We start from the raw sequence: 27,396 nt of genomic DNA, 5'->3' as shown, positions 1-27,396 counted from the left end.
TTTGTTTTTGTTCTGTCTACAATACTGCTCAAGATATTTTTGTACACAATAGCCACTAGGAGTATCTCAGAAAAAAGTACTGAGTATATAGCAGTTAAATTAATATACTATTTAGTTTCTGAGCATGATCAAAAGTTTAAGGACACTGCCCTGCCCCACAGTAGGATTAAGTATTTTGGAAATTTTAGATATATAATAAAGTTTTCAAACTTTGACTAAAAGCTTCTTTCCACTATTTACTGCTACACTTAATATAGCAAATGGTATAGGAAAAGCACAAGTGTAAATAGCAGACTTCAACTATTGGAAACTTAGATTATAAGGTTGGTTCTGTTATTAATTGGCTACTAGAACTTAGTCACTTGATTTGTATCATTTGGTGCATCTGTTTAAAATATGGAGAATAGCATAAAAGACATGAGGGTCAAAGCTATCAGAGACCTACCAGGAACAATATTACCTTAGAAATTAGTTTAATGAATACCTTATGTATATTTTCTCAATATGTGTGTATATAAAAAGCTTACTTTTTCAGTTGGTCCACATCAGAGTTACTTTCTGGCAAAACCCTGATTCCTCGACCATAACTGGTACCTCCATGGAGATGAAACTCTAGGCTTAACAATGATGCCTGGCTTGATGAATTCACTGACTGAAGTTTGGTATGGAGGCTATAGATTCTAAGAAAGCTTCCAACCTAAAAATAGATCATTTATTATTTAGGAAGAGAGAAAAAATCAATTTCTGACATTTAAAAATGTTAGAACCAGTATGAGGCAATGACCAGCCAGCTACAATAATCACGGCCACTGCCTAACCAAAATATATAGGAGGTATGCTATACCAGTGTGGTTGAATATCAGCTATATGGGTTCTACATTCAAACCATACATTCAATTGTAAGACAGTCCTATTTCAGACATACTAAATGTGAAAGAAGATATTGTTTTAGAATTGATAAAGAAATTTGGGGATATAGAGAAAGATATATTGAGTCTCAAAAGAAGAGAAGCACCCATGAACTGTTGGGAATTCAAAACAAAACAACTCATGAGCAACCCAGCTTGCACCCTTGGGCCATGACCTTGCCCAAACAAAGTCACATACCGGGATAATGCACAACTGGTACAAAAATTGGCTTGAAACTGTGTAATTCTGCCCTGCCTCCACCTCTGGTTTAATCCATACCTACTATTCCTCAATAAATGTTAATACCCTAGACCAAGGGGTACTTCTCTAGCTCCTGAGATGGCCCACATTCTTCCTTGAATATATCTTGGTTTTCTTAAACATTAGAACACCATCTGTGAATCTAACTGACGTGTCTTTTAAATTCATTTCTCCAGCCTTAGTGATCCTCCTCTCTAGGAATTCCTCTGACCTCTTCCAGTGATGGCATCAATAAAATACAGTAAAGAAACTAATAATCTAAACGAAATTCAAGACCTTTATTTGATTAACATTCCTGAAAATAACTTGCTTTAACTAGTTTAAAAATATCATCACTAAATACTTTCACTGTGACAAAGTAGAAAAAACAAAAAGTGCAACTATATCAAAATAATAAACATTACCCTATCCCACAAGTTTTATGGAAAGGCAATTTTTATAATAAAGCATTTGTGTTTCTGCAACAGTTTGGGGAATACAATCTACGAGTTCAAATATAGGATTGATCAAATTTTGAACTAACTATTCTATGGTTAATCTTAGATGTTTTGTAAACTTAGTCTGAAAGTATCTCAATTACAGAGAACTTGATGTTTTTTTCCAAGGAAGATTTCACAGGAGAAATGTTGAATGCTAATCAGATTGAAATATACTTAAGGAAGCAACACAACCTGAATCACAATTTATTTTCATGAAAATTTATAAATAGATTTAAGCTAGGAATTTAATTAACTTGCATAAAAACAGCACTCCTGACTGCTAGAAGACTGTAAGGCTACCTTCCTCTTTTTTCCATCTGGTTTTCTTTTTGTTCCTACAAATTCAGCCTATAAGTGGGGATATCAAACAAAACAGAAAAGCCACATAAGGGAGAACACAAAAAATAAAGACAAATAGCAAATCATCTTCTACCACTGACTGTAACTTTGTTTTATTACATTTTTCCTCCTTACTCCTTAGCTCAGATGGGAGGGGAATAGGGGAAAGAAAGTAAGGGAGTAAAGCTACAATCCCAGATCTACTCTTTCATTGCCAAAGCTCTTTTTTTCCCATCCAATAACTGGTTTGTAAGGAGGAAATAAGGAAGGTAGTCTTTTCTCCTCTGACTTCTACTTATTTAAACATCATGGCTGGGGAATAGGATGAAGAGCATCAGGAAAACCCCAGTACCACCAATAATAATAAGAAGAAAAATTCAGAAAAGGAAGGAACAGTTAAGGTGAAATTGGGATTTTATGTTTTGTTTTGTGTGTGTGTGTGTGTAGTGTGTGGGTGGCCAGGCAAGTGCTGTACCACTGAACTACATTCCATATTTGAAGGTTATTTTAAAAAGAGTAAGGTTCAGGCAATTTAATTATTTTTTATTGTATACGTGTCCTGGTATTATATTTGGTTTTAGTATGATTTATAGTTGTTGGGTTTTTGTATTTCTTTATTTACTTTTCAAGAACATGCCATGTCCTTAGCTTTGGAACATTCTAATATCTTATGTTTCACTTAAATCATAAATAAATATGATGTTCTACAAAATGAAAATATAACACAAAAATAAAATTAACTACTTTGAAGTGTTTAAGTTACTGGAGCTCAGTTGCCTATAGTTACTAAGCTAAATTTCTGTTGTCCTGCCTGCACATGACCATCCTGATGGGTATATATTACAGGAAGGAAAACATTTTGAAGTGAATGTTAGTGATGGTGATTATTAGTGATTAGTCTTATGGGTATGCTAAATGCTAGAACTTGCATGGCCTCTCTTTCTTACCCCAACTTTTCTAAGAAGCTACTTCTTATCCAGGTAATTTTTGTTGCCACTCAAAATTATAAATATAAAATTAATCCAGAGACTGTTTAATCTTGTGGATGATTTATATAGGTAAATACAACTTTTGAGTAGAATCTTGAGTAATATCTAATTTTCAAGTTTATATTATTACTATGATCTCCTACATACAGATATTTACCCCATTGTTTTTGGGGATTCAATTCTTATAAAGTAACCAGAATATAATAAGTTCTATATTCAGTAAAGAGAAGATAGTGTTTTGAAAAAAATTCTGATTTTAGTCTTCTCTTTACCCAATTAACTGGACAAGTAATTTTATCTTGAGCATTATATTTTCGCTAAGAACACAGTTGTCTCATATTGTAATTATTCCAACTGTTTTTTGAAAATAAACTAGTTTTTAATTCTCAAAAAAAAAAAAAAAAAAAAAAGAGAAAAAAAAGAAGATAAAATTCATTTCCTACATGGTCTCCAAGGTGCAATAGTGGAAGAAAACACACAAGTTTCTATTTTCAGCTCGCTGATTTTGAATGTTTATTATTTTGTAATTGTATATGTAGATAAATACATAAATATATCTATACATCAATTACACTAGTATAGTACATGTCTATAATCTATGAAGAACTTGAAAGAAGGCCTAAACACATGGAGAAAGATCCTATGTTCAGCTAGGTGTGGTGGAGCACACCTGTAATCCTAGCGGCTCCAGAGGTTGAGGCAGGAGGATCGTGAGTTCACAGTGAGCTTTAGTAAAAGTGAGGCGCTAAGCAATTCAGTGAGACCCTGTCTCTATTATAAAATATAAAACAGGGCTGGGAATGTGGCTCAGTGGCCCAGTGCCCCTGAGTTCAAGCCCCTGTACCCCTGACCCCCAAAATGATCCTATGTTCATAAGCAAAAAGCTCTGATATTGCAAACCTAATTCCCTCCAAATTAATCTTAATATTCAATGCAATCTCAATCAAAATCCTTAGTGTCTTTCATAGAAGTTGAAGAGCTAATCAAAAATTTATGTGAAAGAGAATAACCAAGACAATTCTGAAGATGAAGAGGGGCCCTGCCCTAGAGAAAAAGTATACAAAGTAAAAAAAAAAAAAAAAATTTTTAAAGGATCAAGCAGCGATAAAAAAAAAAATCCATGTATAGAGTTTGATTCTAAAAGTATCTGAAGTAAACATGTCAAAACAATTAGAAAAAAAGTTTAATTGATGAGCACATCGGTGTTTATCTTTTCTAGTATTACATTTTACTATTAAAATTTAAAGGCCAGACTAGAATTCATATATGAACAAACTATAAAAATGACAATGGTTATTATCAGAAATTCCTTATGGAGGTAGCATTGTGTCTTTTAAAACCTGACTAAATATATCATGAAATATGCCTTATGCTCTAGTATAAAAAAATGAATGTTGTTTAGTCTTATCACTAATGCAGTAAGACTCCAAAAGCATGTTAAGAAATTTAAAAATAAAAATATTTTTAATTATTATAAAAATCTATTTCGATACAGAAACATTGAAAAAAGCAAAACAAATGTGGCTATTAAAAAACCACTATCTCTTAACATAATCATCTAAAGTTCCAACCATTTTCTTGAAATGACATTATTTCACTTTTCTTCATGGCTAAATAAAACTCCATTGACTATAATATATCACATTTTCTTTATCCATTCATCTGTTTATGGACAACTAGGCTGGTTCATATGTGGACTCTAGAGAAGAAAAAGCAAAAGAAAGGTGTGTGTGGGGTGATCACATGAAAAGCAAAGGGAGATAAGTAGCAGAGAGGAAAGCAACCAGGCAGTGGAAGGAGGAGAAGGAGGGGGCAAGTGCTAGGGAGGAATACTGACCAAATTATACTGTTATATTGTGTGAATAAACTAACATATGACAACAAATCCCACCATTATGTGTAACTATGATGCACCAATAAAAATGTGGAGAAAAAAAGAATCGACTCCATGCATTTTGATATAAAAATGCAAACTTACACAGTTGTCTTGAAATGCTGATATATATTGATTTATATCAAAGTCATGTGATGAAAGATTTCCTACATTAATACGAATTTGACAGAGGTTGTCAGAAAAGAAGATATTGAGTATCAAAGTACACTAAATAACAGTCTAAAGGTATAGTACTTAAATGCAGAGATAATTATTTTCATTTTTATACTGCCCAACAAATGAAAAAATATGTAACACTATGAAATATTTTGAGAGAAACAACATGCCACATATTTTCTTAATTAGAATATGTGCTCATATCACCATCTAGTGGGCAAGAAAAGACAGAAGATATAAAGAAGAAAACTGGAAAAAAATTCATAGCGTTCATTCACTCATCTACTCATTAACCAGCTGATTTTATTTCATCCTTACTATATGGAAAGCACTGTATGATGTGGAACTGAGGTGATTCCAAAATGTAAATCCTTTTTATTCATGAGAACTTTTAGTATTAAAAAATAACCTCAGAATTGGATTTGTCATCATTGTTACTTCTGAAATGAACTAATTAGTACAGATAATATCTTTCACAGGAAAAATACCAAAGGTATATCTTCAACAGTCAATGTTTTTTCTAATATGTCTGGTATACACATGTACACACAAACAAACACTTCTAAAGGACAAGAAAGTGCATTTATTATCTCCGGGGCCCTAATTTTAACCTAATTTTATTGTTTGAGTTGGGTGAGCTTATTTGAAAAACAACGTGAGCGTGGAAATGCATTCTCACATTTTTATGAAAGGAAACTGAGCAAAGAAATGCACATCTGCCCTTTTATTATTTTCTTTTAACTTCCATAAGTAGGCTGGAAGACATTTGCAATAAAGATCATTTCCTTTTAGTGCTTAAAAGGATTAGCTCTGGAAACAGACTTTGTGGATTCGATCACTGGTATCATCAAACAGCCGTAGAATTCTGCAAAGTTCACTTAACCTCTGAAAACCTCACTGTTTCATTTATAAAATGGGATGGTGACAGCACCCATAGCATAGGATAATACCAGATACAAATGAAGTACTTAGCAAATGCTATCATTATAATTTATGAAACCATTAAGATATGATAAAATAAAGAAAAATATTCCCTGCAATTTGTATTTCTAATTTAATGGGAACTGCCATATCTAAACAGTGCATTTTCCCCTGAAAACTATAAGGAAATTCTCAAAAACAGTAAACAAATTCTATAAATTATACAATATATACAAATATATACACTTAAATTATTACGTTGGAGGTGATTTAACACTTTCTTAAACTGAACCAGTTAACAAGCTTCAAATTTGTTATTAACAGTATTCTACAAGTCCTTTGTCATTTGACAGAATTTTTCTTTACAAGATACCAGGAGAGATTAATTTTAAAAAATAGTCTACTATATCTTTTAATTTATTTAATTTTAGGTACACATTTTGCAACTTAAAAAAGAAAATGTAAATTTGAAGCTAATTTCTAGACTTCACCTCTAACCTATAATCGTTTATCACTAACATTTATGTTACCAAAAATCATCAAAATAAAAAAGGATTATGAAAACATAAAGTAGCAAAAGTTTTATGCCACTCAACATCACCTTCAGGGATCTTGCCACTCGAACATGGTTATCATAAACTAAAATGTCTATTGTCAGATTCTGCAGTCGATGAATATGAGTTAAATCACCTTCAAGAACAAGGTCTTGTATTAAAACTCTCCAAGATGGGAATGGTGTCCTGGTGCCATCCCATACCTGCCAAGGGAAGGGTAAAGCAATGTTTAATGATATTTATAAAAAAATACTGATGTAAGAGTTTTATTTTGTGGTAACAGTACATAAATAATTAAATGTATGCATTTAAATATCTGTAATACTTTAAATATGATATATTATCTTTTGATTATAAAATCACTAAACTATGGGTAATGTAAAAAACATAAAGAAATAAAATTCACTCTGATGAGCCTAGACAAAATATTAATATGCTGTTCTATTTTATTTTTCTCGTTTGAATTTGTGTGTACATATATATATATATATTTAAAACTTTTAAACAAATTGACTTTATATAAACTTATGGTTTGGATATGATGTCTCCCAAAAGCTCAGGTGTGAGACAATTCAAGAAGGTTTAAAAGAGAAATGATAGGGTTATGAGACTTTAAACCACTGAATCCCCTGATTGGACCAACAGAGTAGGAACTGAAGGTGGGAAGGGTATGGCTGGACTGGGGGCATGCTCTGTGGTATATATTTTGTATCTGGCAATAGGAGTCTCTCTGCTTTCTGATCATCATGTGAGTTGCTTCCCTCCACCACTCTTCCGCCATAATGTTGTGCCTCACCTTGAGCCACAAGGAATGAGTTGGCTATGTGTAGATCGAAACCTCTGAAACTGGAAATCCCCAAATAAACTATTCCTCCTTTATAATTGTTCCTGTCAGGTCTGTTAGTCACAGCAGTGAAAGAGCTGACTAAAACATATTGTTTTTTTCTCTATACTTTATGACTAAGTACTTTAACAAGCAATTTAAATATTATCCTAAAATGTGGTTTACATATATTCATAATATTTTGATATAGATGGACACAAATTTACTAACCTTCTTTAGTCAGTTGGGGGGTTTCAAATTTTGTTATTTTAAATAATAATATAGCAGTCATCTCACATTGAACCTTTTTGAGTACCCATGCTTATTCTCTTAAAATTTTTTCTAAACTAACATTAGAAATGTATTCTGACTTTTGCCAATTTATTCCATTTTGTTCTGATTTTGAATATCCTTTTAAAAAGTACAGATGTGAATACTATATTTACAATAGATTTAAAAATATTAATAAAAGAAAATAATAGGAACTAGAAAAGTCATGCTGGACTGCTATGTACGCTATCTAAAGGTGTCAGAATATGGGTGCAGGATGGGCATGCATTCCACCTTCCATAACAAATGAGCCAATCTATGTTGTGCTTAGATTTTAAGAGATGCTATGCTGTGCTACAAATGAGTATGATGAAGGGCAGTTGGTATGGCATGGGAATGTTAGAAAAAGTGTGGATGGACAAGGATAGGCTATTTGAAAACACTAAATTTTTTCTCTTTTTGTGTGTGTGTGTGAGTGTGATACTAGTTATTGAATTCAAATTTTGAATTCAATAGGAATTCAAAACATAGGGCCAGACATAGGAAGGATGACATCTACAACCCAAAGCACCAGATTATTACAGAAAAAGTCAGATCAGTGACAGATCAGTGTCAGGGCACAGTAATGAATAATGCCAGTACAGTAGGAAGATTAAAGTAATAATCAGGTCAAAATCAGTAACATTTTATATCAAACACATTTTTCTCTACCCAGACTTCGTTAATTTTTGGTGTACTGCTTTTGCCTTTAACAATTTGGGCTTTAGAGATCAATCTAAGAGTCTCTGGGAATGGGGTGTGAGGGTGAAAAGTCACAAAACTGTTTATATGCTTTAGTTTTAACTGCTTGAAAAATAATACACACACAGAGCTAACCCTTGAAAACCATGGATTCACTCATGTGGAATTTTTTAGAGGAATTGTGATAATTTGAGAAAAAAACTTGCAAAAGAACCACATACTCTAGAAATAGTGAAAATAATTAAGAAAAAGCTATTCTTTATTTATGTCTTAGAAATATTAATATGGATTTTTTCTTTTTCATTAAGAATTAAACCTTTCATTTTATATCTTATTGAATTCATGAGACTTCCTGAGCAATATTACAAATTAGGAAGGCAACAGATAATTTGGACTTGTTTCTTACTCTACAATTTTATCAGTAAGTATTTCATGTTTAACAAGGAGGCATATTTCTAATATTATCTTGCTAAATGTTTTCATAATAATGTTAATGTTCATGGAGATGAACATATAATTTTTAATACTCATGGAGATTATTGTATTTTCCTGTCATTAAAAAATGTGAATTATAAACATAAATTACGCTGGATAATAGTATATTATCCTTTTACTCTACTGATGGTTCTATTTGATATTTGATCAAGGACTGTGGTTCACATCCACATTAATACAATTATTCATGTAAGATTTCATCTCATTTTAAGTTACACAGCATTCCTATGATGCTTCCACACAAAGAAGTAAATATTACAAATTTGAATAGTATTCCCTTTAATATGATGATTTCCTGCTTCACAGTATTTTTTGTTTTCCAAACCACACTAGAGATTAGACAATGATCCATCAGCTCTGGCTATGCATGACTTCTGGTTATTTATAATAAATAAATAAATAAAAGAGCTGGACACAGGCACATGCCTGTAATCCCAGCAGCTTGGGAGGGTGAGGTAGGAGGATCATGAGTTCAAGGTCGGTTTCAATAACTTAGGGAGGCCCTAAGCAACCTAATGAGACTGTACAATGAATCAAAATGCAGTCTGTAAGAAATTAAAATTAAAAAAAAAAGGGCTGGGGACATGGCTCAGTGGCTAAGCCCTCATGGATTCAATCCCTGAAACCAAAAAATAAATAAATAAGTACATAAAAAACAAACTAAAAACACTATAAAGATGAGGTTACACCAACATACTGTGGACACTAAGGAAACAGAATATACTAAAGAAAATTTAATTTAAAAGTATACAGAAGACAAGCTGTATAAACAGAATAATAGAAAAAAGGTGGAATGTAATGACTACAGACTCATTAATTTATGCCTTTATTGTACATCATTGGAAAAAACATGGTTACTGAATAAATTAAATCAAATACATGATAACTACTAAAAAAGGGACCAATAATAGTATCATGTCCAGGTTAAGAAAAGGAATAAAATTACATTGCATGCTGACCAGATATCATTTATAGTAATGTCTGCTCCTCCTGGTTTTGAAAAATAATTTAATAAACTTTTCCTGATACACAAGAAAATCCAACATCAGGAAAAAAATCACTTATAACTCTACCTTCTAGAATTAACAATAAAATATTGGAAAGTTTTATATGCTTTCCAATAAAATTTTGCTATGTTTATGTACACTTATATAAATAAATGAAACAATATTACTGTATAGACAATCATGACATTCTATCTGAACAAGTGCATGTCTAGAATGCTATTTTATAGTCAGAGAACATTCTATCATACATAAATAGTTCATACAATTAAATCTCTACTGTTGGTGAATCTTCCTCTAAGTCTTGGTACTATAAGAAAGATAAATATTCTTTTAAATTTCCTTTGTACATATTTAAAAGTTAGTTCTTTAAAACAAATACATGAAAATAAAATTGTAGTGTCAAATGGTACACAAAGACTTCCAGGCTTATATTAAAATTGTCTAAGACTTACTAATTTAATTTCTTACATTCACTTTTTAATGTCATATTTTAAGAGTTACTTGAAAGCTTTTCCCATCTGAAAAAGTTATCAGAGTAAGATGCAAGCATACACCATTTCTTTAGAGAAAAAAAGTAGATTCAGCTATGTCAGCCAAAGGGTGACAGATTTTAATGCAAAATTTAAGAATTTTCTAACATGACAGAAGTCAAAATATGCTCTCTAACCAAAAGTAGATTGAAAATATTCAATGATTACAAAATGTTCACTGGCTAAAGGTGTCACTTTAGCCAGAGAGCATGACTTCTAACTTTGGATGATTTTATGTTGCTTTAGCTTCAGCTTTGTCACAATTGACTTTACCAACCTTCCTTACAGTATGCATTTACTTTTACATAGTATTCTATGTGTATATACAGATTATATTTTCAATTTCTAAACCTCTATATTTTATTCAATAATTTCTGTTCTTCACTGTTTCTTAATTTGGGTATTTTAGTCAGCTTTTTATCACCATGAACAAAATATCTGACAAGAACAGCTTATAGGAGGAAAAGTTTATTTGGGGCTTCTGGCTTCAAAAGTCTCAGTCCACAAACTGCCAACTACTGGGCCCAGGATAATAGAGTCAGTCATCTATGGACTGACACCTCTGAAACCATGAGCCCCAAACAAACTTTCCTTCCTTTAGGTTGGTTCCTGTCAGATCTTTTGGTCACAGCAATAAAACAAAGCTCACTAAAACAATGGGCAAGGTTTAATGATAATAATACTAAGACTTCTCCAAGTGACACAACACTCCATTCAGTTCCTTGCCCTATAATTCCAGAGGTCAGAGAAATATGCAAAAAAAAAAAAAAAAAAAAAAAAAAAAGGCTAAGGCAATGTTGTTCAAATGGCCTAGAAAGAAAAGTATCAGGTAATCCCTCCAAAAGTTATTCATGAGCTAATCTGGGATAGTGATAAAATTAAGATTAGATGGGTCTTATGTTACATTTTTTCCTCTGAATGATTTATAAACAATACAACAGTAACAAGAAACATTTCAGTGTTATCCATTACCTACCCAGGAGGCAGTCAGTGAAAAACATAAAAAGAAAACCCATTATCAATCGACCAAGAAAGTAAATGAGTGACAAAATAGACGACCTGACAAGGAAGAAGAAATCTCCATATATAAAGTGCATATATAAAGTACAGGTGAAGCAGAAATCTCCATATATAAAGTGCATATATAAAGTACAGGTGGTGGACACCTGTAATCCCAGCAGTTTGGGAGGCTAAGGCAGGAGGATCATGAGTTCAAAGTCAGCCTCAGCAAAAAGTAAGGTGCTAAGTAATTCAGAGAGATCCTGCCTCCAAATAAAATACAAAATAGGGCTGAGGATGTGGTTCAGTGGTCAAGTGACCCTGGGTTCAATCCCTGGTTCCTCCCCACCCCCCAAAAATAGCAGTGGAAAACAAGTCTATTACTACTAAAATAATAAACAAACATACCATTAATCACACTATACTTAAAATGCAGATCTGATAATAGTATTTTTCTCTGGAAGGAAAGTAAAAAGATATTTGGGCTTATCAAAAAAGTTAAATTTTAAGTTCTTAGTAGAATAAACAGTATGAAAACTTAATCCATAAGAATGCTAAAAGTTCTTCATATGTAGCACTAACTTATCATTTAAAGTATTTAAATGTACCTTTAGAAGAAATGAAGCTCCATCCACTTCTGCTTTGCCCACAAGCTGACAAGTGAGGTCAAAATATTGCATTGGTTGAACATCACACAACTGTACTAAGGTTGAAGAAGGTGAAATATGTGTAGATGCCCATACTCGTAGTGCTTCTACCATTTTGTGGTCCTCAGCAGTGAAGTTAAAACATTTGCTTGAAGTACGAGGTATGACAGGAGCTCCCAAGGTTCCCTCAAATGTCAAAGATGCAAACCCAGAGCTGGTGATACCCTGAGGCTCATTTTTATATACCTGAATCTAAGAAAGTAGGGCAAAGTAGAAACAGATACTAACAAAATAGTTTATTAACCCATAACTCAGGAATCAAAGAAATTTGAGTGATTATAAATTTTTCCAGCATAATTAACAGAAATATGCAGTTCTTTACTATTTTTCATTAAATTAACATGAAATGTAAAATCAACTGGTATTATATCAATATACACAAGTACCATAAAATTTTGAAACACTACACAAAATGTATTTATATTTTAAAAGAGGTAGTCATTGACTATCAAGATTTCATTTTTACACACCTTATTAAGGAATAATTTATACAAGGAAAAGGGGACAAGTGACAGTTATTAATGAGTGTCAGAGGGAAAACAGGTATAATGAGAAGATGAGTGTGTGCTGTGAATAAATGGATCTGAGGCTAGTTTACTCACTGACAAGCCATGAGCGTTTTTGCGTTATGAATTTTGGTGCTCATCCACTACATACATAATTGTTGTATCTTCTTCATGAAGTGATACTTTTGTCCTTATGAAATGTTCCTTTTCCCTTTTTAAAGATATTTTTTAGTACTATATGTCTAATGCTAATGGTTATTTCATTTTCTGTATGTCCACTGTTTGCTTGGTGTATTTTTTCTTCTAGTTTTAGTTTCAACTAAATCGTGTCTTCATATTTTAAGTATGTTTTATAGGTCATATATATTTAGTTTTTGAATTTTTATTCAGTTGATCCTCTCCTTGTACATATACAGTTCACTCCATTTACATATATGCAATTTTCACTATGGTTGTACTTTGTTATCTTGTTTTCCTTTTGTTCTTCACTGTTTGCTTTATAAAAATTGCTTCTGTTATTCTTTTTTTGGCTTCTTTTGGAACACTTACTAGTGTTCCACTTGCTTATTCTTATCTATAAATGAATCCTTAGCTTCTCTAAGTGTATTTGGAGTCAACAGTATGCATTCTTCCTACTTTCCGTATTCCACTTCCTAATTCATGAATGCTGTAACTTTTCAGTGGCATAATTCTGTATAAATCATTTCATCCATCCTTTGTGTTACTGTTGTCTTAGTTTCTACATATCTTATAAACCTTATCTTATAATAGTATTGCTTTTGCTTTAGTCAAATTATCTTTAATGTTTTTTTAATTGCAGATGGACACAATACCTTTATTTTTATTTATTTATTTTTATGTGGTGCTGAGGATTGAACCCAGTGCCTCACACAAGCACTTTACCTGAGCCATAACCCCAGCCCAGTCATTTCTTTTAATGAAATTATGGGAGGAAATAGAAAACACTGTCCATCATATTTACTCATCTTTCAAACACATAGGCAATTATTTCATTTTTCTTACACTTACACCATAGATTGTTATATTCAGCATATCCATTTGTTAATATAAATTTTTTTGTGTACTACATTCATATATGTACACAGCATGAATTCGATCAATTCATTCTGCGTTTCCTTCCTTTCCCTTTCCCTCAATCCCCTTAATCTTCTCCACTATTCTCCCCGTATTTTTGTGGGATCTGTCCCCCCCATATTATTATTTTAAAATTTATTTTTCGTTTTTAACTTCCTATTTACTTTCTAATTGGTAGTGCTCCCCTTTGGTCTGAATATCTGAATATCACCCATTTTATATATTATATAAGTATCTAAAGTTTAAATTCAATAAATCCAACATGTGGCATCTGGGACAAAGGAATTGGTTTGGAATGTCTCCTTCCCCTCCCCTAGATTGGCTCAGAGTAATATTTTCATATATTCTTTTTTAGTATTTTTTTGCCTTTGGTAGACACTCTAAGAATCTGAATTATGTTATCCTCTTTATGCTTACTTATCTGATGGCTAAACACATTAAATCCAGGACGACCTGATTTTATGCTTTGTTAAGGAGAATCTATGTAAACCTCATGGTGTTTTCCAAAGTCCTTCTATCTTGGTGGGACTGATCTGCAACATGTCTTCTTTGTAGATCTTCTTACAGGTTTTGACAGAATATGTATGGAGTAGGCCTTACTCTAGGATGTTGCCCTTTGTGAGGAAGGGCTTTATGTTTTCTCAGCTGAATGTCCAAGGTGTAAAAGAGATATATTATCAAGGTTATTTATCACTAAGTAGGTTTTTCACTGTCTTGAATTTTGATCATAAGTTTCCTTAGCTTAGCAGGATAACAGTTTATATTTCAGCTTTCTGTGCAATTGTTGAGAAACTGTACCCACATAGAAATGTGGTTATAATGTGGCACATCTTCTAAGTCTCTTATCTCTGTTTGATTATAGATATCCATTGTCCAATGCATGAAAACAGTTGCTTCACCTTTGTTCAGTGGGAAAAGGTACTCACAATCCATATATTTGACTAAAAAGATCTGTAGCCTAAATACACAAAGAACTTCCACAAATAAGAAAGGGGAATAAAAATCCCATAGAAAAGAAACAAAATACTTAAAAAATGGTTATTTTATACTTTGGTAGATAAATAAATTTGAAAATGTTCTCAACTTCATAAATATTCACAAAAATTCAAGTTAAACCATGAGATACTAATATAAACCCAAGTACATTTAAAATGGAAAATACCAAGTGTTTGTGAAAAATAGAACAACTAGAATTTTCCTATGCTGTTAGTGGGAATATAAAGTGGTAGCAATCACTTTGAAAAACTTAAGGTGAACATAAGTACATCTTAGGGACCCAGCAACCACACTTGCTAGTATATACATAACTAAAATATATGTGTGTATATGGGTATGTACTTGAATATATATTCATATTCATTAAAAGATGTACTAGATAATTCATTACAATATTTATAATATCCACAATCTGGAAATTACCTAAGTGTTTAGAAACAACAGAATGAATATATAAATTGTGCTGCATTCACATAATGGAGTACCATTTAGCAATGAAAATAACCAAAACCATGTAAGCAATATGGATGAAACAAGCAGCACAGGCCAGACATTTAAAACAGAAAACCGAAACCATTTAATGTCTATCTATATTATAAAGGGAATATAAAGAAAAAACAGATAAAACTAGTATCATGTTAGAAATCATAGCATTGACCCAGACCTGGTGGCATATGCCTACAATCCCAGCTACGAGGAGGTTGAGAAAAAGGACTGCCTAAGCCTAGGAGTTTGAGGCTAGCTGGGCAACATAGCAAGAGCCCTGTCTTAAAAATTAAGTAAATAAATTTAAAAAGAACTTTTGAGATTGTTTACTCCTATCCTCTATCAAGTGCAACATGGAAAGACTTCATAGCATTAATCTGTATTTGGAAGTAAGAACACAGAATAAGCTTAGTGTAGATCAGAGCATCTGATATATTTCTGAGGAAGAAGAACAGGAAACTTATTTAAATGAAGTGGTATCCTGCTATATATTACTTGAAGTTGGAAACTATTACTTTTCTTCTTATCTTCTGAAATACCTGATGTCATGCTCTAACAAAGCAACTATATAAGTGGTGCTAACAAGCTTCAGTGAACAACAGAGTTGTCTTCAAAAGAATGTTAAGTTATAGAAAGTATGAATTATACCTTAAGCCTGTGAAAGCGAACAATGTCTCCAATTTTATAAATTATTGGAAGGGCTTCATAGTTTCCACTAAAAAACAGGCAAGTTAACTTTACATTTGTCTGGTCCACAATTGTTACCACTGAACAATAATCTGGAAAACACAAAAATATTTAACCTAACTTAGTATTTCAAAGCATTTGACTAAATAAGAACATGCTTACTTCAAAATGCCAAAAAAACCTTTATTCTTCAACTTTTTTTTTTAAAAAGATGAAAAACAAAGACATTTTCTTGGTTCTCAATATGCCCTGCCAAATTAATCTGTAAAACTGTTCCACAAAAATTACTTTAAGAAAGTAATTTTTGTTTTAGTAAAACAAAAGTAAAGACTCAATTTTTCTGGAAAGGTAGTAACTTCTTTTATAACTTCAAAGTTTAGAAATCATAAAGTTGGTGAACTTACTCCAATAAACAAAGAATTATTCATAAAGTAAGCATATGTAAATTTAGAATAAAAAGACTATATTTACACCAAATATTATGAAGGCATATTGTAACTACATAAAGATGCTATATATGAGCGCAGTGCTGGGGATCAAACCCATGGCCTCATCCATGCTAGGGAATCTTTCTACCACTGAGCTATATCCCTGGCCCCCCAATTTTTTAAAAACTTAGATTTTTACAGTAAGTGTATTTAAAAAATGAACAATTCATAGAAAACAGTTTTGACAACAGAGAAGTAAAGATATACCTGACAGAGATGGGAGGAGTATGGGTACTGAAGAGCAATAACAAGAGAAAAACCAAAGAACAAGGAATGAAAGATAAGCATATTATTTAAAATCAAAGCTCTGATAAGGAAAGAGTGAATAAAAATCCAGAAGGAATAACATTTTCCAGAGTAAAAGGATTTCAATAATTTAAAAGCATTTTCCTCCTGATAATACTAATTACTTGATAAATTACACTACATAGTCATAATTTAAAAATCATTTCTCTCCCATGCCTATATCCTACAGACTCAGGCGGCTGAGGCAAGAGGATCACGAGTTCAAAGCCAGCCTCGGCAACTTAGTGAGGCCCTAAACAACTCAGTGAGACCTTGTCTCTAAATAAATCACAAAAAAAGGCTGGGAATGTAGCTCAGTGGTTGAGTGCTCTGGGTTCAATTCAATCCCCAGTACCAAAAAAAAAGAAAAAAAAAATCGTCATTTCTCAACTGGTAAGTAAATCCTAGGTAGAAACAAGCATAGCAAGAGCTCAACTTGGGTGGGTGGGAAGCAAATGTAGAAGCTAAAAATCATTGGTCAGTACTCTTACCAGAAATCTAGAGCTCTGGAAATTATAGATCAAGTCTGAAAAAGAAGCATATCTTGACCTACTGCAAGGTGAAAGTTGAAACAGATATCAGAACAAATTAGTTAACATAAAAGACGAAGACGGGGAAAGAAAACCACCTGTCAGTATAGGAAAATAGTAAGAAAATTTATCCAAATATGCAATGGTTTGGGAAGGAAAAAAAAAAAAAAAAAAGGCCAATCAGTGGAAAAACATCCTATTGAAGAGCAAGAATTAAAAAAAAAAAAAAAAAAAAATCTAAAGGAACTAGGATACAGTAGTAATTTCAAAGAGAAAGTTAATTTTAGAGCATTATTAGTTTTTAAGGATAAAAATATTTATCACTCTTTTATATTTGTAACTCACCTAATTTCTATTATGTACATTAAAAATTTTATCAGAAAACAAATCCCTCTATATATAATTCAGTCACTGTTCTCCCATACACCATATCACTAATATCGTCTCACATCCAACAGATACACTTTAATAGAGGATTTTTGGTAAGAGCTTCCAGTATTTCTCTAAGTTCTACACTAGTTGTTACCTTTGCAACTGCACTGCACACACACATTACCATGCTGCCACCTGAGCTGTGTTATAACTAAGACTGAATAATACCGCCATAGTTTTGGTCCCTTTTTCTACAACAGTGATACAAGTAACCAATTTCATAGTGAAATGCATGTCTCATTTGCCAGAAAGATCATACTTTGAATAAAACACAAATAGTTTGAAGGTTTTAAGTTCCTTAATATTTTATGACAGACAAAACATAAGGGCAGAGATCATTATTCTAACAAAATCCGGCATAACTCATCGTACACATCATTAAACTTTCACATTTTTGTTTCTTGGCAGCCGTTATAAATCATGTGGTTGATTCACTTGTAACAGAATACAAAAACTTGCATTTCATTTTGTACCAGAGAACTATTTACTACTTGTATTTATGTCATTTTAAGCTGCAGCAATTCTACATTACTCGTCTCACTTTAAATGCTTTGAAATGAACCATTTTGTACACTGGGGGTATAATGCAAGAGCAAAACTGCGAATTCATGGCATATATATATTGAATTTCAGTGTTAGCCAAGACGAACAAAGTCCAGTCCTTGTAGTACTAAGATGAAGGATGCAGTAACTGGGGGCAGGTGGGGGAGTACTGAGATTTTGATTTTAAGAAAATTAGGTTTAATTTAAATTTTAAAATTGAAAAGTTTTAACACAGCATCACCACCATCACCAGGGGAATGCCAACCTTCAAAAGATGAGTTCATAGATTGAAGACTCTAGGTAATATTTTGGTAAACACTGATGTAGGCCCATTATCTAAGAAGTCTTTACAGGGTTATCACTAGCTTTGTAGTCCTTTGCACGAAACTGAATAGATTCTCCTTTCTCAAAAGTACTGTAGATTCTAATCAATTTTACAAAGAAACTTTATTGAGGCCATGAGAGCAGTAGCTTTGGCTAGTCACACATATGTACTCCCATTCTGATCTCACATGTATCCAGAAACTGGGATAAAATGCACATATTCCTTCCTCATCACCACTCCCCGAAAGTGACCATGCTAAGTTCAGAGTTTGTGTGGGATTGGACAGCCAAAAGAGAAACAACCTCAGAGGATGCCCAACTGGAAGTGTCGTCTGTATGCTCAAAAATCTGTGTAAACAGGATAGCTGAGGATCTGATATAGGTTTATGCAAGAGAGGGCATTCCTCAGTTGCATCATCTAAGGTGTAAAGCCTGAAATCTCTTCCGTGTGATCTCACCTAAACAACTCTATTACCTGGATGAAATATGCATCTTTACCAACAGCAGGCTAAGTCCATGTTCCTAACTTTCACTTGACCCACGTTTTCGCCTTTGGAAGTACTATACCTGTGACTTTTGGCAAGTGTAAACCAAAGAGACTCACCATGTGCTCAAGGAAGAGAGGGAAGTAGGCAAACAAGAAGGGAAGGAAGGAAAAAATATTTCTACAGCTTCCTTGAAAGCAAAAACTATAAATATATATATATACATACATATGAATGCATACATATACATATATATGTGTGTATGCATACACACACCCAAAGTGGTAAATAAGAATTTGTAGGCATGATTTTCTTAATTCAGTACAAGGGGTGGAATAAAGTAGATGCTATAGAACAGTTGAATCACCTGACAAACCTACTACAAGAAAATAGCTTCCCTTGCAGTTTGCACAAATCTGCCTAAAATGTAAATGTCCTTCGGGATTTCCCTCCATTATCCTACAACATTAAAATCTTTGTTATGGTTAATATTTTGTACTTCAGTAGTGATAACAGCTTAGCTTATTCTTTACTATTTTCCAGACCCCAGTGTCTTTTTTAAAAATTTAGTACATAAGCAGAGTGAATAGCAGATTCACACTTTATGTCACATATAACCAAAGTTCAGTGAGAGTACTAAATGAGTGAGACATGGTCCTTCCTCCCATGAAGTTTACCTTATTGATTTCCTTATATCGGTTTATATTTTTATAAACTGATATTATCATATTAGCTAATGCAAAATTTTATGCCTCTATTTGCTAGTGAAGTGTTCACATTCCCTAAATAGGTAATGACTCATCATGGTAAAGGCAGAATTAATGACATGCATGACATTTTCCAGAAAAAAGGGAAACTGTCATTTAAACTTGGCACAGGTGAACAATCAGTATTAAGATAGTCCTAGAGTCTTGCTGAGCATTACTTTAAATATTCACATTTTAGAAAAGTGGTAAAAACAAAAGGATTTATAAATTTCAGACACATCCTTGTAATTCAAAATGTCAGGCAGTGCAGATCTCAAATTAAATTTCTAGAAAAGATTCAAGTTTAATCAAAAGGTGAGAAATTAAGTCTATCAAGGGATGTTAACTATTATTAATAATTGATTATTTTTGTCATATTTTGTAACTAATACTTGTCAATATTCCAATTTCAGAAGTTGAACAAAGCATTCTACTACTACTCAGAAAGAAAACCAACTGAAGATATACTATTTCTGTTAACAAATTATTCCTAGATCTTCAATTAATAGTCAACAATTATTGAGGGATTACTATATGCCAGGCAATATGGCAAGCTCTCTCTGCATATTGTGTATATTTTATATATATATATACAATATATTATATATACACAATATATATACACAATATACACACGTTTATATATATATATATATCCTTAATTTTTTTTTTTTTTTGTCTTCTGAAAGCTTATTATTTTGCCTATCACATACAGATTGGTTATTTACCTGGAATTAATTTTCATGTCTGGTAGGAGATAGGGATTTGGTTTCATTTATTCCAAATGGTCATAATTGAATTCTTATGTAGTTGTACATAGCAGAAGTTACTGCTTCCAGCTTTAAAACAAGAAAACTTCTTAAAAAGTTCAGTCAAGGTATCCAAGTTCTAACACCTTGTAAGTCACAAAGCTGGGATGCAAACTTAGCATGTTTGTATCATCATATATTTCCATGCTGCATGCTTTTAAAAACCTGAACAGTAACACCCAAAACATAAAATATTACACTTAAAATTGTGATGAAGTCTTTCTTATTCTCATTACATAAAATCAAGCTGTATCTGAATTATATTTGCAGTCTTTACAATTTCATGCAATTATCTTGAAATAGGTCATTTCTTAAGAATTAACACATTATAATGAAAAAAAAAAAATACAGAAATTTACTCCACAGAAACAGACCCTAAGGACATTATCATGGATTTTATTATTGTATGCCATTCCTATGAAACTTATGTGCTATTTTTGCATTCTTAGTGATAGATAAGATTTGCTTATGATTCATAAACTGAATGAATAAGAGTTTTTTTAAAAAAGTCTCTCCTCAGGCATTTGAAAAAAGTTAAATACTAATGAAAGACAATCAAAGATTTATGTTTAAGTGAGACCACTTAAAGAGGAGTCTACTGAACCTAAGTGGTAAGAAAAAAGAGACAGAGGAATGGGGTAGGAACAGGCCCAACTATCGCCCAAGGGGCAAATCTTGCCTACTGTTTATTCGTTACCTTTGCAAAGCATTCAACTTAGTTTTTATAAAGATGGTTTTTTCACATTGATATATATAGTTAATTAAGTTATTTAATTCAAATAACAAGTAAAATAAGTATCAGCAGACCTGGGAACAAAACAAAATGTCAGAATACAATTCTTATAAAAAAAGAACTTCACTTGTGGGAGGAGACGGGTGCAGGTGCACTGATTAACTCCACTCTAGAGAGTTCAGGATGACAAAGCATCAGTTACATGGTTTTACAGATGATGATGGACAGGAGTTAGGAATTTGTTATTTAAATAATTTAGCTATGTGCAGATGCCCAACGTGGCACTAAAATAATATATGTAATAAAAATGGAATGAGAAAGAAAATACAAGACTTCTGAAGAATATCAAAGGGAAAGTGGACACCTTTTAATCAGAAAACATAGAAAGATAGGCTTCCGGATTTAGTAACAAGTCTTCTCAGTTCACAGCACTTATAACACATAGCAGTTGATTAATCAACTTATGTCTTAACCTACAGCAAGTATATGGCACTTGTAATAATTCATCCCCCCTGAAGCCAGTGGCAGACAGTCTCAATTTTCTTATCTGAAAAAAATGGGGTAAGTAATAGTATTCACCTTAATGAACTGTTAGAATTAAACAAGTGATTACTTGTGCAGTGCTTAGAATAGTGCCTAGCATGGTAAAATGCTCTGCAAGTGCTGAGTGGTAGTAGCAGGAAAAGATTGACAGTATTTCTTCTAATACTCATAACAACAGCCTTCTCTAATAAACCTACATGTGATCTTAGAATCTGTCTGAAGAAAATATATAGTATCTAAAATTGCTTTGCCAAGATATGGTGCCAACCTGATTAAATTTGGCAAATGAAATGGAAAGTATAGATTCAAAGGGTCACAAATTTAGATTTGAATTTCTACTGGATTCTCAATTAGTTACTATTAAATATGGTTTCTTTCCAGAGTTATCTTTCCAGAATCCTGTAGTTAACAAGAGCATCTCATCCTGAAAAGAAAATTTACTTGGGACCCAAGAGTTTCTGAAAAGATGGAAAAGTGGAAAGTAACCATTAACCCGCCTTACCTTAATCTTAAAATTAATTAAACCACCAAACAGACAAAATAAGACAATTCTCATAGAGCAAAGGGGTAATCAAGGGCCCAAAAGATCTAATATCTAGCTTAAGATTTAGGATAAAGAAGCTCACCAAATGTTACTAGCAAGGCAAAAAATGCTAAAATAGATTTTTTAATTGCTCCATGGAAATGTTTTATTCAAAAAACACATCAACCCCACAACTTTCAATAATGAATCCACACATAATACAAGTATTTATTTTCCATATGACTTATTTTCACTCTTTCTTAAATGAAGATACAAACTAAAGGTAATTTACGTCTTTCTTTATAGTTAACATCACCAGGGAAAGTGGGTAAAGAACTTTAACAAATCAGTATTTTTACTTTACCTAAATATAGCCTCCAAAATATATGTGTTTAAACTGTTGAGAGAATATTGACTTTAATGCTTTAGTGATACTTAACAATTAAATTGCTGACAAAGTATTTAACTGGTTTAACACTTTGGTATACTTCCCATAACTTGATATAAATCTAGAAAGATAATAAATGATAAATTAAGCACTTTATTCTGCAATCTTGAACAATTCACCTCATTTCCTCAGCTTGATTAAGTGTAAATTGCCTTGGAGTTTTCTTATAAGGAAAAGTTAGTACTTCATCTAAGCAAGGTCTTTAATCAAAGAAGCATGCATGCATAAATTATATAATCTGCAAAAAATTCCTCCATGAAAGCTGCTTCATCTCCTTTTCATCTACTTTGGTACTGCTGTTTTTAAACCAATCAATATTTCAGCAACACTCTTCCATTTGTATAGAAGTATCTTATGGAAATAATATTTAAGTACAAGCTATGAAGGTAAATCACTGAATCAAGGCCACATAATATACTACAATCTTATTTCTTTTCTAAGGAAACTTATGTAATAAGAGCACTTCTTTATTATGTGGTGTGAAGTTACATGATTTCCCTTTGTATTTTATTATACTGTAAAAGAGCACTGAAGGTAGGAAAGCAAATAGTATGATATATAGTATAACATAATACAGTGATATATCATAAATACTATACATACTATATATTATATATGACGTATTATATAATACATAGTGACAGATTAGATAGGTGGCAGAACTTTTTCTAAATTGACATTTCAATTATAACTTGGGAGACAGCAAATATAAACACATGCTCTACCATCTAAATTCATTTTATATGGAGAGGAACAGCAGTTTAGTAGATTAGACAAAGTAGAATGAACCACAGTGAATCTCTACATTGTGCACAACGACAAGGCTGGGATCCTAATTAGAGTAAGTTGTAGTCCATGTTTGTATGAATAAATCAAATTATACTCTATTGTCATGTATAACAAAAATAAAATTTTAAAATTAAAAAAATAAAAAGTAAATAAATACATTTTAAACTGGATGAAAATAATAGACATAAACAAAGTCAACAAACTATGACCCGTGGGGCAGCTGCCTGTTTTTATATAAAGCTTTACTACGATATGTTTATTTACACGGTGCCTACAATTGATTTCATGTTGCATGGCATTTGGGGGGGGGGGGGGGGCAATGTCCATCATTAAACTAATCTGGGGGTCATAAAGCAACAGACAGAAAATATTTTTGGCTTTTCAAGACACAGTTTCTACAACAAAACTGAAAAATTCCAAGTTGAACCACTGTAAATCTGAAAGTTGAATTGATACATGCATGCTTCAACAATGGATTGATCTTGAAAAAAATCAGGCCATGTGAAAGAAGCCAGGTACTAATGCCACATATTAAATGGTAAATTTATAAGGAATATCAAGAATAAGCATATCCTAGTCTTCTTAACCTCTAGAATGGTAAGAAATATATTTCTCTTGTGTATTAGCTGCCCAGTGTATATTTTGCTCCAGCAGCCCAAACAGAATCAGACATAGCATAATCATGCAACTTCTAATGAAAATGCTCCTGTTACAAGAAATATAGGTGGTTCTCTCCTAACAATGGTTCAACTTAAAATTTTTTTAATTTACCGTGGTACAAAGAGATACACATTCAATAGAATCCGTTCATCAAATTATGTGTTTTGCTACGTTAGTGCTATCTTCCCTGATACTCTTTCATGATGCTCAACATTGGTAGTCAGTTGCAACTCACAATCACAAAAATACTTTTTTAAAAAAATCTGTATTGAATATATACAGACATTTTTTGTTGTTATTCCCAGAACAATGCCGTATAACACCTATTTGCATTGCATTTATGTTATATTAGGTATTAGTAATCTAGAGAAAACTAAAAGTAAGGATATATGTAGGTTATATGCAGTACTTCATCATTTTATATAAGGAACTTGATCATCTGCCAATTTTGGTACCCTTGTAGGTCCTGGAACCAATGCCCCATGGAGATATATATATATAGTATGTGTGTGTGTGTGTGTGTGTGTGTGTGTGTGTGTGTGTGTGTGTGTATGAACTTGTCCTTTGGTATATCGTATATATAATTTCTGTAAGAAATTGAAACTATCCTAAATTTAGAGAAGAAATAAATCAGAACCTAGGGGTTGAGTTTTATATAAAATCCAATCTGGTTTCAAATATATTAAATTCCATATACCAGCATATGAATGGTAAAAACATTCAATATATTCCTGCAAGCCACAAAAATCCACTCAAGTAATAAATAAGTAAAAAAGAAAAACCCTGAAATTCACAAGTAGATTATATAATTACAAAGAAAATCAAGACTGAAATAAAGAATCCTAACAACTTCAACACCCCCCAAAAGTTCCCATACAAATTACAGCAAAAACTGGCCAATGTCAAAAAAAATTGATCAACATCTGAGAGGTTGTCTTTTTTAACTGACAAATTATCACAGGTCACATGCTGGGATCAGAAAATGCATCTCAGTTCCCACAGATCAGTACACACATGTAAGTGATCTATACATCACATTATCTAGTAAGTGATTTTGAAACAACAGATCGATTACCAACAAAACATATCATCAGATCTTGGATGGGTTTGGTCTTTCCAAAGAAACAGGTGTGTGGAGGGGAGACTACTCCATAGTACTTTATCTGTATTTTGAAAATTACCAGCAGAAAAACTGAAATGCATGCAATAACTGGGAAAAGCATCTAGCAAATATGACAGAAGAGAGATTAATATCATTAATACATAAGAAGCTCCAGAAATAACAGAAAGAAACAAATCAAAAAATAAGATAGAGAAGATATTTTTAATTTCTTGACCAATGATATAGAAAGTGTATGTGTTGGGGGGATAGTATACTCAAGTAAAAGGAGCTCTCAAAAATGCAGATGGATGTAAAAGCAATTCTTAACTTTAAGGTTCCAAAGTCCTAATTCCAGCTATGAGAGCTCTATCATATAAAGTATTTGGTTGCATACATAACAAATATAATCTGAATAAATCAGCTTATCACATTTTAAATTAAATCTAGAAAACCATAAATTAAATACAAAAATATGTTTACTTTGACCTCAGGCTCTTAATAACGATTCCTAAGACTGCACAACAGCATAAAATTATGTTTCAATATAATATTGATATATTACTGTTTCAAATTATATTTAAGTCAACTTCCTCAGCATTTGACTTCTGTAATTGAAAAATTCTCTCTTTTATTACAGAATTCTGATAACTACTGCTGCTACCTCCAAAATTTGGAATGCTGTCTTCTTCTTCCTCATCTATCAAAATTCAATTTACCCTTTAAAGTTCAAATAAAATACTAAATCAAGATCTTAGAAGGCTCTCCCCTGTTCACTGCCAGAGTCCTTTATTTTTCCTTCAATTATACAGCATACAATTAAATATGCCTCATATTAGCTAACTAATCACATTTATGCCTTCCTTGAAAACTCAGTCTCTACTGCTTTATCACTGTGGACAACTAAGTCTAACCCAAAGCTACGAGCAAGAAAAAAAAAAAAAAAAAACAGAAAGAAAAATTTTAATTGAGTGAATAAAAGAATGCATTCCAAGTTTTAAGACAGATTGAGAAAAATGTATTAACTTTTATGATTAAGTAATATCAGATCTTCAACTATACTACAAAGCAATAGTAACAAAAATGGCATGGTATTGGCACTAAAATAGACAGGTAGATAAATGGTACAAAATGGAGGACACGAACACAAACCCAAATAAATACAATTTTCTCATACTAGACAAAGGTGCCAAAAATATGCAATGGAGAAGAAAAGATAGTATCTTCAACAAATGGTGCTGGGAAAACTGGAAATCCAGTTTTCATTCCAGCAGAATGAAACTAAACCCCTATCTCTCACCCTACACAAAACTCATCTCAAAATGGATCAAGGACCTTGGAATCAGACCAGAGACCCTTCATCTTATAGAAGAAAAAGTAGGTACAAATCTTCAACATGTCGGCTTAGGATCAGATTTCCTTAACAGGACTCCCATAGCACAAGAAATAAAAGCAAGAATCAATAACTGGGATAGATTCAAACTAAAAAGCTTTCTCTCAGCAAAGGAAACTATCAGCAATGTGAAGAGAGAGTCTACAGAGTGGGAGAAAATCTTTGCCACTCATACTTCAAATAGATCACTAATCTCCAGAATCTATAAAGAACTCAAAAAACTCTACACCAAGAATACAAACAATCCAATCAACAAATGGGATAAGGAAATGAACAGACACTTCACTGAAGAAGATCTACAAGCAATCAATAGATATATGAAAAAATGTTCAACTTCTCTAGTAATAAGAGAAATGCAAACCAAAACTACCCTAAGATTCCTTCTCACCCCAATTAGAATGACCATTATCAAGAATACAAGCAACAATAGGTGTTGGGGAGAATGTGGGGAAAAAGGTACACTCATACATTGCTGGTGGGGTTGCAAATTAGTGCAGCCAATCTGGAAAACAGTATGGAGATTCCTCAGAAAGTTTGGAATGGAACCACCATTTGACCCAGCTATCCCACTCCTCGGCCTGTACATAAAGACTTAAAATCAGCATACTACAAAGATGCAGCCACATCAGTGTTCATAGCTGCTCAATTCACAATAGCCAGATTGTGGAACCAACCTAGATGCCCTTCAAATGATGAATGGATAAAGAAACTATGGTATATTT

General features: G+C 32.4%; 1 protein-coding gene across 9 annotated transcripts in view; it reads right to left on the bottom strand.

Annotated features, from left to right (window-relative positions):
• Positions 1 to 27,396, bottom strand: part of POT1 (protection of telomeres 1) — a 108,150-nt gene that overhangs the window by 40,434 nt on the left and 40,320 nt on the right. For 8 of the 9 annotated variants that reach the window (XR_013765701.1, XM_079150911.1, XM_079150916.1 and 5 more), the window contains 4 exons: positions 15,806 to 15,936; positions 11,976 to 12,266; positions 6,550 to 6,705; positions 528 to 697 (listed from right to left, as the gene is read on the bottom strand). Coding sequence is in view for 8 of the 9 variants with exons in the window: in XM_079150911.1 (XP_079007037.1) it covers positions 528 to 697; positions 6,550 to 6,705; positions 11,976 to 12,266; positions 15,806 to 15,936 (748 nt within the window). In the remaining variant the exon portion in view is untranslated. The remainder of the gene's footprint in view (positions 1 to 527; positions 698 to 6,549; positions 6,706 to 11,975; positions 12,267 to 15,805; positions 15,937 to 27,396) is intronic. The other variant, XM_079150912.1, reaches the window with a different exon arrangement.

The sequence above is a fragment of the Sciurus vulgaris genome (genome assembly GCF_902686455.1).
Source record: "Sciurus vulgaris genome assembly, chromosome: 8".
Taxonomy (NCBI): domain Eukaryota; kingdom Metazoa; phylum Chordata; class Mammalia; order Rodentia; family Sciuridae; genus Sciurus; species Sciurus vulgaris.
This window is presented reverse-complemented; position numbering and strand designations above follow the sequence as displayed.